Source organism: Rana temporaria, chromosome 7 (genome assembly GCF_905171775.1).
Source record: "Rana temporaria chromosome 7, aRanTem1.1, whole genome shotgun sequence".
Classification (NCBI taxonomy): domain Eukaryota; kingdom Metazoa; phylum Chordata; class Amphibia; order Anura; family Ranidae; genus Rana; species Rana temporaria.
The window spans coordinates 162,888,963-162,901,583 of NC_053495.1; the positions used below are offsets into that span (position 1 = coordinate 162,888,963).

The following is a 12,621-nucleotide window of genomic DNA, read 5'->3' on the forward strand; positions in this document are numbered from 1 at the left end:
ACAGGCGTACGGCTTCGTACGCCTTCGGATCTTAGATGCAATACTTCGGCGCCCGCTTGGTGGAGTTTGCGTCATTTTCCGCGTCGGGTATGCAAATTAGCAATTTACGACGATCCACGAACGTACGTGCGGCCGTCGCATTTTCTAACGTCGTCTGTAGTCGGCTTTTTCCGGCGTATAGTTAAAGCTTGTATTTTGCGGCGTATAGATAGACTTGCAATGTTAAGTATGGCCGTCGTTCCCGCGTCGAAATTTAAATTGTTTTATTTTTTTTGCGTAAGTCATCCGTGAATAGGGATGGACGTAACTCACGTCTAAGTTAAAAAAATGACGTCCTAGCGACGTCATTTAGCACAATGCACAGCGGGAAATTTCGGGACGACGCATGCGCAGTTCATTCGGCGCGGGGACGCGCTTCATTTAAATAAATCACGCCGCCTAATCGGCAATTTGAATTCCGCCGCCAGAAATACACTACGCCGCCGTAACTTACGGCGCAAAATCGTTGAGGATTCGAAATTCCGCCAGGTAAGGTACGGCGGCGTAGCGTATCTCTGATACGCTGCGCGGATGTAATTCTCTCTGGATCTGGCCCTATGACTTACAGCTAGTGCAAACCGAAAATCCAGTATCTCAGAAAACTGGAATATTACATATGACCAAAAAAAAAAGGATTTTTAATACAGAAATGTTGGCTTACTGAAAAGTACATCCATGTACAGTATAGTATGCTTTTTTTTGTATCACGGTACATTGGTCAGGCAACGCGCTGACACCTTTACAGACATTGAGCTATATGCTGGGTGTGCTCCTGCACCTTAAAGAAGGGGTGGACAGGACTCCCCTTCAGTCCACCTATCCATCAGAATGCATGTGCTTCCACTGTATACTTATTTTCAAGAAAGTTTTCCTTTCCTCTATGACTCTAGGATAAACAATAAGAACATTTCTAGGGGTGGTATTTTGGTTGTGCTGTGTTAGAAGCTTGGTGCTCTGTGCTTGTAATGTGAGAGATAGAGGAGGAAGACATACAAAAGGTTCACTCCCTTCATACTGCCTGTCAGCTGCTCCTGAATTGAGCCTGAGAGATGATGACTCCATGAGAGGATATCTCTGCTGCATTTTACCCATTATTATATACATGAATATACTGTACAGTATATTAGCTGGGACACGCACCTTTACGATTCTTTTCAGCTGCTTCTTGATCACTTGAATTTCTAGATTGTTCTCTCATCATTGGAAGGAAAATAGCTGGAGCTTTTCCAGGAAGTCTAGAAGAAAATGCTGCCCTCCAAACAGTATGTGATAGGAGCTACCTTGATGATGGTGCTGCTGATTATTGTGTCCATCTGGTAAGTAATTTTTATGGGATTTAAAAATCTGATTTACATTTTATTAGATGTCCTGGACATTTTTTTGTTTTTTTGTTACTATACTGCATTTTCGTTTTTGGCATAAGCCTTTAAAGCGGAGGTTCACCCTCAAAATAAACTTTTTAGTTAACCTATCTCCAGCCTTAATAAAGGCTTGTAGCGTTGTCATTTTTTTTTTAATGTGGACACTTACCTGTCTTCAGCCTCACTTCCGGGTCTTCTTCCTTGCGGGGAGTGGGCGTGTCGCTCCTTTTCCCCAACTGGGAGCTCTGCGCAATGTCTCCTGGGAGTGTTGATCCTCCCAGGAGACGATTGGTGTGCGGGTAAAGCGCGTCATCGCCTTCCGAAAATATCCGACGGGGACTCGGCTCTATACGGCGCCTGCCATGTAGAGCTGACTGCGCAGGCGCCGTAAAGTGCAAAGTCCCCCTCGGATATTTTCGGAAGGCGATGACGTGCTTTACCCGCACGTCAATCATCTATGCGTCGTATTAGGAACGCCTACTCTCCGGGGGAGCGAGAACCCGGAAGCCGGGTGAAAACCAACGAAAAAACGTAAGTACAGCGAAAAAAAATAAAATACAGCATACTGTTGATGTCAGCAGTATGCTGGATGTAACGGTATGTAGATGTTTTAGGGTGAACCCCCGCTTTAATGACACCAGTCAGAGCCGGTTCACACAGGGGCGGCACGACTTCGGGGGCGACTCGGCCAGGCGACATGAAGACGACATCTAAGGCGACTTGCAAAATGACTTCTGTATAGAAGTCAATGCAGGTCGCCCCGAGTCACCCCCGAAGTAGTACAAGAACCTTTTTCTAAGTCGGAGCGACTTGCGTCGCTCCTATTAGAACGGTTCTATTCACTAGAATGGGACGCGACTTGTCAGACGGCTGCGTCGCCTGACAAATCACCCCAGTGTGAACCGGGTCTCATGCTAAAATGTTTTATCACAGCAGAATCAATTACATTTTTGTAGCTTTTTACATTTTCTTTTTAAATTGATAAATGCAACTTGCTACAACATTGTGTTCAGTGTTGTTTGCTTTGTTTACAATCTCGGCATCATCATCAGTTATTTACATGTATTTTTTTTTTGTTGTATTTTCTTATGAAAAGTATAAAGTGATCTAATGATGCTTAGTCACAGCACAAGTATGCTAGAACAGATAAGACCGACTATGTGCGCTCGGGGGTCGCTCAACCACACGGCTTTGAAACCAAGATGAGTGTCTGTATCCGTGCAGCTGCTGCGTCCAATTAGCCATGAATGGGCTACCTGCACACATCACTTGGTGGCCAAAGCCACCCAAAACAAGGGGCTCTGGGTGTCAGTGGCTTTATTGGGGTAGAGACCAAAACGATCTTCAGGTGTGCAATCCCCCCTCATCAGGATCTATTTGGTGCATGGTGCTCAGAAATTCAATTGTTTTTTGAACTGCACTGACTATCCGACCAGGAAATTTCACAGGTCAGAACCGCAACACAGCAGCCAGCTACACACCTTACAGATTGTAGATATGTGTAATCCGATTTCAGCTATGTGCTGTGTGGGAAGATTGTGCTGCCTGGGCTTAGGCTGTGTATAAAGTATTGATGGGAGCTCTGCTGACTGCCCTGCCACCCATGACCCTTAGACCCCTTTCACACTGGGGAGTTTTTCAGGCGGCACAGCGCTAAAAATAGTGCTGCTATACCGCCTAAAAAAATCTTGCCCAGCAACCTCAATGTGAAAGCCGGAGTGGCCAAATCCCGCTGCAAATCCATCAGTATAGCGCCGCTATTTTTAGTGACGCTATACCGCCACTGCGGCTCCCGCCCCAGTGTGAAAGGGGCCTCTGTCTTTTTTTCCTGCCACCTATGACCCTCTGTCTTTTTTTCCTGCCACCGATGACCCTCTGTCTTTTTTCTTGTCAGCTGTGACCCCTTTCCTCTGCCTTCCAGAGGTGACCCTTGTCTTCCACCATGCTGACCCCTGTCTTTTGCCCTGCTGACCCATTTTTTGTCCTGTTGACCCCTTTCATCCTTCCTGCTGACCCCTGCCTTTGGCTTAGCTGACCCCTGTCCTCAGCTTAGCTGACCCCTGTTTTCTGCCCTCCTGGTCCCCAGCACACTGAGCTCCCATCCTTTGTCCTGTTGATCCCCCTGTACACTGCCCTACAAACTAATAGCCACAGGAACTGCCATACTAACTGCTGAACACGGCCCCTTCTTAAAGCAGTATTAAACCCAAAAGCAAACATTTATTATATTGCAGCTTACCAATTCTTAGATGTGATGAATGCATTTGTTTTCTTTTTTTTTTTTTAGGTTTTCTCTTTTATTTTCTCCTGGTGATCCAACCAGTCTGTTTTTCAACAGAACAAGCTCTCCTGCAAATGTATAACTTATGTCCTGTACACACGATCAGAATTTCCGATGAGATAAAATCCGATGGAATTTTCCGTTGGAATTCCGCTCAAGCTGTCTTGCATACACACTGTCAGACCAAATTCCGACCGTCCAAAACGTGGTGATGTAAAACACTACGACGAGCTGAGAAAAATGAAGTTCAATGCTTCAGAGCATGCGTCGACTTGATTCTGGGCATGCATGTTTTTTTATCTGTCGGAGTTCCACACAGACGATCGGAATTTCTGATAGAATTTTTGTCCATCAAAAAAAAATAAAACATGTTCTATTTCTAAACTCCGACGGGAAAAAAGTCCGATGGGGCCCACACACAGTCGGAATATCCGATGAAAAAATTCTGTCTGACTTTTTTCATCAGAAATTCCGATCGTGTGTACAAGGCATTAGAGGATTGAGGCAATCAATTTACCAAGGGCTTTTTTTTCTCAAAGAATAGGTGCAGGAACTGACCTCCCTAGCCAACTCCGTGCCCTCAGTCCCATAGTAACCCTGCCCTTTCTCAAGGAAAAAAGTAAACTAATGCCAAATATTGGGTGAGGTCAAGGCTCAGAAATGTATGTTGGTTGGTTGTATATGTAACATAAATCCCGTTGTACAGAGTGCAGTATTTAGTACTATCCAGGGGTGATTAATATGCAATTTACAACTGTAAAATGTATGTGCTATTTAGCACAGCATCCAGAGTATAGCGGTTCTAGGTATGTAATGCACAAGGTATGTTACAAAATCCTAACCATTGCACCCTGCATACCGTGCCATTCATTACATACTTTTGGTCACTGACTCTGTATGCTTTGCCACTCCCTAAGCAAGCAAAAAAAAAAAACTAAAGTAACCCTCTATTGCTTACATTTGTGCTCCCCCATCCACAGCTCAACTCTGTACCTCCTGTCTACAGTTCACTCCCCCCCCCTCCAGAGCTCACCATCTTTCTCCCACCCCCAGCCTATCTTTTACTTTCTCGCTCTCTTACTCTCTCTCCATCCACAGCTCACCTTCTCGTCCCCTCCATCCATCCACAGCTCACCTTCTTCTCCCCTCTATCCATCCACAGCTCACCTTCTCCTCCCCTCTATTCATCCACAGCTCACCTTCTCCTCCCCTCCATCCTTCCACAGCTCACCTTCTCATCCCCTCCATCCATCCACAGCTCACCTACTCCGCCCCTCCATCCATCAACAGCTCACCTTCTCCTCCCCTCCATCCTTCCACAGCTCACCTTCTCCTCCCCTCCATCCATCCACAGCTCACCTTCTCCTCTCCTCCCCTCCATCCATTCACAGCTCACCTTCTCCTCCCCTCCATCCATTCACAGCTCACCTTCTCCTCCCCTCCATCCATCCACAGCTCACCTTCTCCTCCCCTCCATCCATCCATCCACAGCTCACCTTCTCCTCCCCTTCATCCATCCACAGCTCACCTTCTCCTCCCCTCCATCCATCCATCCACAGCTCACCTTCTCCTCCCCTCCATCCATCAATCCACAGCTCACCTTCTCCTCCCCTCCATCCATCCATCCACAGCTCACCTTCTCCTCCCCTCCATCTATCCACAGCTCACCTTCTCCTACCTCACATCCATCCACAGCTCACCTTCTCCTCCCCTCCATCCATCCACAGCTCACCTTCTTCTCCCTCCCATCCATCCACAGCTCACCTTTTCCTCCTCTTCACTTACAGTTCACTTTAGTGTAAACATACCTCCCAACCTGCACGCATTCTGCGGAACTTTCCCGCATAGACACTGTCTTCCCACAGTCCCGCGATAGAGGATTTTTTCCCGCACAGGAAGAGGAGCCAGTGGTGGAAGCACGGGAGGAGGAGGTAAGAAGATGTCACCCTCTAATGTCTGGCAATTGGCGGCAGCGGTTCCCCCCCACACTTGTGAACTCTAATGTCTGGTGGTCACCATCACGCAGCACCCCCCCCCCTTAACAACTTTGATGTCAGGTGAAAATGTCACATGAATGTGCCGCAGTTGACTTTTGAAAAGTTGGGAGGTATGGTGTAATACACACATCCCTGTTCTGCTCTGTGAGGAAAGACAGATCATGAGTTCCTAATAGCAAACGTGGAACCACGATCTGTCATTTCCTCTAGGTCAGTCCCCCCCCCACAGTTAGAAACACACCTGGGGAACACGGTTAATCCCTTGATCGCCCCCTAGTGTTAACCCCTTTTCCTGCCAGTGAAATTTTTACAATAATCAGTGCATTTTTTTATAGCACTGATCACTGTATAGATGCCAATAGTCCCAAAAATGTGTCAAAAGTGTCCGATGTGTCCGCCATAATGTCGCAGATCGCCGCCATTACTAGTAAAAAAATAATAATAATAAAAATGCTATAATTCTATCCCTTATTTTGTAGACGTTATAACTTTTGCGCAAACCAATCAATATACGCTTATTGCTATTTATATTACCAATTTTGTTTTTAATTGGGGATATTTATTATAGCAAAAAGTAAAAAATATTGTGTTTTTTTTTTTTCAAAATGGTTGCTCTTTTTTTGTTTATAGCGCAAAAAAATTTAATCGCAAAGGTTATCAAATACCACCATAAAGAAAGCTCTGTTTGTGGGGAAAAAAAATGACGTCAATTTTGTTTGTGTACAGCACTGTGCAATTGTCAGTTAAAGCGACGCATTGCCGAATCGCAAAAAATGGCCCGGTCATTGAGCAACCAATCCTTCTGGGGCTGAAGTGGTATATGTCCCTATATTTGACATCTTTGTTTAGGTATGTTCTCCATTATGAACTAGTAAGTATGTTAAGCATCCACTGATCTGCACTATGAGGCATGCTAACGCCACAGAACACCAGAACTAATATAAAAGAACAAAGTGCACATCATTTTTTACCATTTCCGTGGTTGTCTCTAAAAAACCAACACATTTCACCAACAAAGAAACTTTGTTAAAAAATATAAAGGCCTTGATAACAAGTATGAACCTGTTCTTTATGATGAACAGCCAAAGCATGTTTAGGAAAGAGGAACTTTCAAGAAGGAATGTGCTAATGACTTTAAAAGGAGTGTGACTTGTTAAAACAGATACCAGATAGAGGAAAAGTATACTCCATAAATATAAAGCATTCTCACTTCAATGAACTATTACTTCATTAACAAAACGGATTACTTCATTAACAAAATTGAAAAAATCTGTGAAATTATTCAGCAAAATAGATCCCCCATCGACTCCCCTTTTAACCAAGAAGCTAATATCCACACAAATATGCCGCAATCAACTAAATTCACTCTTAACCCCATCTCCATCGACACCACTAAAAAAATCATTAGTACTCTGCGAGACAGGACACCGCCTAATGATATTATCCTCACCAACTGCTGAAAGAATGTGCCGATATTGTGGCACCGGCGATCACGTACCTCATAAACCAGTCCTTCAAGGTACCTTGCTGAAACAAGGCATAATTAAACCAATTCTAAAAAAAAACACTCTTGACCCCAAAGAACCAAACAATCGTCGACCCATAACAGGCCTAAATGTCTTCTCCAAGGTTATGGAGAAAGAAGTTGTACAACAGCTACAACAGCATTTAGACACCCACAAATTACTCGATCCATTCCAATCGGGTTTCTGTCTTGGTTACGGAACTGAAACAGCACTTCTCTAAATACGGGATGACGCTCTTGAGGCAGCAGACGAAGGAGAATCTTGTCTTCTGATACTGTTGGACCTAAGCGCAGCATTTGATACTGTAGACCACAAATTATTGCTGACTCGCCTAGCTGAAGTAGCTAGAGTCGCTGCCTCGGATTTACCCTGGTTCTCCTCCTTCTTGGAAAACCGATCTCAAATAGTGAAACTGGGTCCTTTCACTTCTGAAAAACGCACAGTGTCATGCGGAGTCCCCCTCAGGGATCCCCCCTGTTTCCCGTACTATTCAATATCTGTCTCCGCCCTCTTTTTGAAATCATCAGTAACCAGAAGTTACTCTACCACTCCTACACGGATGACACGCAACTATATTTTCTCATCTGCAACAATAAGGATCATTATCTCGGACTAGAGAAATGCCTTACTTTGATAGAAAATTGGATGACGGAGAGTTACCTTAAACTCAACGGCTCAAAAACAGAACGTCTCTTGTTTCACGCCAACCGAAAGAGACTTCCTGCACCAATATGGACACCGCCGCCTATTCTGGGACAAACCATCACCCCTAGCACCAAAGTCAAAAGTCTCTGAGTCATTTTTGACACCCACATGACAATGGATGCACAAATAGGGTCAGTAGTCAGCGGATCGCACCATCTGCTGCGCCTGCTACGTAGACTCATTCCCTTTATCCCGAAAGAAGACATAGCAGTCGTGGTGGGTACAATTATCAACTCCAGACTCGACTATGCAAATGCCCTCTACCCCGGACTCCCAAAATACCAAATCACTCGTCTGCAAGTCATTCAAAATACGGCCGCTCGACTCGTGACTGGGAAAAAAACATGGGAATCAATCTCACCTTCACTAAGATTCCTTTATTGGTTGCCAGTAAAAGACAGACTTACTTTTAAGGCACTCTGTCTGACACATAAGTGTGTTCAAGGAAATGCCCCCCAATATCAATGCGAAAAATTAAAATGTCACAACCCCAATCGCGTTCTGCGATCCACCAACCAAAATCTACTCCAGATACCCAAAGCCAGATACAAGTCCAAAGGAGAACGAAGATTTGGAATCCAAGGACCTAGACTATGGAACGCTCTACCAACCAGCATCCGATTGGAGGTGAATCACATGGCCTTCAGAAAAAATCTCAAAACTCATCTTTTCTGAGGGCAAAAGGACAGTAGGGAACGGATACTAAGCACCCAGAGGCGATTCAGTTCGCATGTGTTGCGCTATATAAGTTTCTCACTCACTCACTCACTATAGGACACACTCCGAAAGGCTCGGTTCACACTAGTGCGCTGTGCGATATCGCATGTGATTCGCACCGCACTGCAGTGAAAATCACATGTGATGTCCGTGCAATGCGGCATCTCCCCAGCAGTTTGCATATGGCAGTGTGAACTGTCGTGCGAGTCGGGTGCGACGCGGGAACCCGCAGTGGATTCGCAGGGTTTTCACATCGCACTAGTGTGAACCCAGCCTAAGGGATTGGACACTCTGACATTCCAACTAAGCCATACTGTTTTTACAGAAAAACTGTACCCTGAAGCCACAAAGATAGAACTGGTCATTTATTTATTTTTAATCACTTTAATCCCTACACACCTAAGGGTAAAACAAATCGAAATGCCTAAGCACAATTTTGCAATTTTTATATTTGTTAGCAAAACTGTACATATCATCACAACTACTTTGTGGATCCAAGTGGATTACAGTTCATTTATATTTATTTTTTTTAAACAAATTGGGCTTTCATTTGGTGGAAATGGTTATGGATATCTCCTGATCTTTTTATTTATTTTTATCAAAGAAAAACTGTCTCAAAATAGTATTTTTAATTTTTTTTATTTAACTGTATATTTCTTGTTACCATCAAAACATGCCACCAAAGAACAACCCAAAATAAATTCTGCTCCTGGCAATTGTAACAGTACCAATTATGTTTTTTTATCCTACCTAAAACACACTGAAGCCCTGTACACACGATCGGATATCTGATGGAATCTAATCCGATGGATTTTTTTGTCGGATATCCGATGAAGCTGACTTCCATCAGTCTTGCCTACACAACATCAGTCAAAAATCCGACCGTGCCAAAGCGTGGTAACGTAAAACACTACGACGAGCTGAAAAAAATGAAGTTCAATGCTTCCGAGCATCCGTCGACTTGATTCTGAGCATGTATGGATTTTTAACCCGATGGAGTTCCACACAGACGATCGGATTTTTCTATCGTTTTTTTATCCATAGGAAAAATTTAAAACATGTTCTATTTTTTTAACTTCGATGGAAAAAAGACCGATGGGGCCCACACAAGATCGGTTTGTCCGATGAAAACAGTCCATCGATCTATTTTCATCGGACAAACCGATCGTGTGTACATGGCTTGACACTGATGCTTATTAAAAAAAAAATCCTGCTCAAAATATACTGACCATGACCTTTTGACCATTACTTGACCTTGACCCAAACACTAATAACCCTGGCACTGACCTAGATCAAACCTTGATCTAGGTATTTTTCTTTATTTTATTTTTTATTATCTTATTAATGGGGAAAAAAAAAATATTTTTACAAAATTCTTTTTTCTTTCTGCATGGAAAGACAAAGATGCAATGTATCTATCTCCCCATTCACAGAAAGGGGAAAAAAACACAGGGGCGGGCTTCACAGTGACTGATCACTGTGGCAACCAATCATAGGATCCGGAATCGGGAGATCTGGATCCTGATCGTTTGTACAGGGCCCGAGCTCTCTGTGACCCCCGGGTCCCTGTGCAGGGATCACACGTGGGACGCACTCCGACCACAAAGTGGGAAACTCATATATGCTGCCCCACGGGAAAAAAAAACTGTTTTGTGAGGCCGCATATATGTGTTTGTTTTGGCGTGAAGGGGTTAAACATCCGTCCTATGAGTTCATATAAATGTTTTAACTGTATCTGATTTATTCATATACAAATACCTGTGTGGTAGTTTTTTAAGCCCTCGTTCAAACTGGAAATACTTATCATGCGATTTGACAGCTCAAATCACATGACAAGTTGCACCCTATTGCCAACAATCACACTGTTCAAATAGGTGCGATGCCAACTTTGTGGTGTTGCGTCGATTTGAACAAGTATTTCCTGTTCCTGATATTTAAATACTGTATATGAAAATATATATGAGAATAGTTGATAATAAGTCCACTATCCAAATAATGCCACAGTATACTGAAATGTATACAAATAAAAAGTCCCAATAGTGAACAGATTCCAATCTTCTCAATCGGCCGTTTTTTATTCTACCATTTTAAAATAAACCAACAGTATTATGCTATGGAAGCCTATATATTCTTTTTTACATATCCTACCTATAACTCCTGAGCAAGAGGCATATGCAAATTGATGTGTATGCAGACACTAAACTGCACAAGCTATATTTGACTTTCTTTCTCATTAACCACTTCCTTACTGGGCACGTATACCCCTTCCTGACCAGGTGAAATTTCAGCTTCTGGCACTGCGTCGCTTTAACTGACAATTGCGCGGTCGTGCGACGTGGCTCCCAAACAAAATTGGCGTCCTTTTTTCCCCACAAATTGAGCTTTCTTTTGGTGGTATTTGATCACCTCTGCGGTTTTTATTTTTTGCGCCATAAACAAAAAAAGAGCGACAATTTTTAAAAAAAGTCAATATTTTTTACTTGTTACTATAATAAATATCCCATTTTTTTTCTCAGTTTAGGGCGATACGAATTCTTCTACATATTTTTGGTTAAAAAAAAAAAAATCGCAATAAGCGACTGGTTTGCGCAAAAGTTATAGCGCTTACAAAATAGGGGACAGAATTATTATTCATTTTTATTATAATTTTTTTTTACTAGTAATGGCAGCGATCTGCGATTTTTTTATTGGGACTGCGACGTTATGGCGGACACATCGGACACTTTTGACACATTTTTGGCGCCATTCACATTTATACTGCGATCAGTGCTATAAAAATGCACCGATTACTGTATAAATGTGACTGGCAGTGAAGGGGTTAACACTAGGGGGCATGGAAGGGGTTAAATGTATTCCCTGGGTGTGTTCTAACTGTGGGGGGAGGGGGGTGACTGGGGGAGGTGACCGATGCTGTGTCCCTCTGTACAAGAGACACAGATCGGTCTCCTCTCTCCCTGACAGGACGTGGAGCTCTGTGTTTACACACAGAGCTCCACGTCTTGTCCCTGTAGCCGCCGATCGCGAGTGCCTGGCGGACATCGCGGCCGCCAGGCACGCGCATCGGCATCTCAGGAATGTGGCGGGCACGCGCGCGCCGCCGGCGGCGCTCGCGCGCCCTCTAGTGGCCTGGAAGAGCGGAGGACGCATATATGCGTCCTGTTAGAGATTTAGAACCACCCTGCGGCCGCACATATTCGTACGGCCGTCGGGAAGTGGTTAAAGAAGTCAAATCCATCTGGTAAGCGCAACCAATACTTTGAACACATTTGGGTGATTATTAACATCGTATGTGGTGAAGGAGCAACTTACTATAAGCAAGATTCACGTCACCATATCTTAAGTGGTTTGTCACTGAAGAAGATTGGAATCTGTTCACTATTGGGACTTTTTATTTGTATACATTTCAGTATACTGGGCCAGATTCCCGTACATCCTGCGTTGGCGTCGCGTAAGCTATTTACACTACGCCGCCACTACTTACAGGAGCAAGTGCCGTATTCTCCAAGCACTTGCTCCGTAATTTACGGTGGCGTAGTGTAAATGGCCCGGCGTATGGCCGCGTAATTCAAAGGGGGCGGCTTGTATTCAAATTAAGCGCACCCCCGCGCCGATCGAACTGCGCATGCGCCGGGCGGTAAAATAGCCCAGTGCGCATGCTCGTCGTATTCGCGGACGACTTAGTAAAACGACGTAACCAACGGAAAAAGACGACACTGACCCGATGCCATACTTAACATGACATACGGCGGACTGGCGTAAGGTTACACCTCATATAGCAGGGGTAACCTTGCGCTTACGGAAACGACGTAAACGAAGACTACGCGGCGCAAATTCGTTCGGGAATCGGCGTATCAGGCTCATTTGCATAGTCAAATGAGAACTGAACGTAAACGCCACCTAGCGGCCAGCGTCGAATTACATCTAAGATCCGACGGTGTAAGTGACTTACACCTGTCGGATCTTGGTCATATCTATGCGAAAATGATTCTAGGAAT

At 44.2% G+C, this 12,621-nt stretch overlaps 1 protein-coding gene across 2 annotated transcripts in view; it reads left to right on the forward strand.

Moving 5' to 3' along the window:
• The first annotated feature begins 1,006 nt into the window (after positions 1 to 1,006).
• LOC120945845 (histo-blood group ABO system transferase 2-like) overlaps positions 1,007 to 12,621 on the forward strand; it is a 49,569-nt gene continuing 37,954 nt past the window's right edge. Inside the window, exon 1 of one of the 2 annotated variants that reach the window (XM_040360360.1) lies at positions 1,007 to 1,355. In XM_040360360.1, coding sequence (XP_040216294.1) covers positions 1,285 to 1,355 — 71 coding nt within the window. In that variant the 5' untranslated portion in view covers positions 1,007 to 1,284. Of the gene's footprint in view, positions 1,356 to 5,457; positions 5,613 to 12,621 lie in introns of those variants that run through there. The other variant, XM_040360361.1, reaches the window with a different exon arrangement.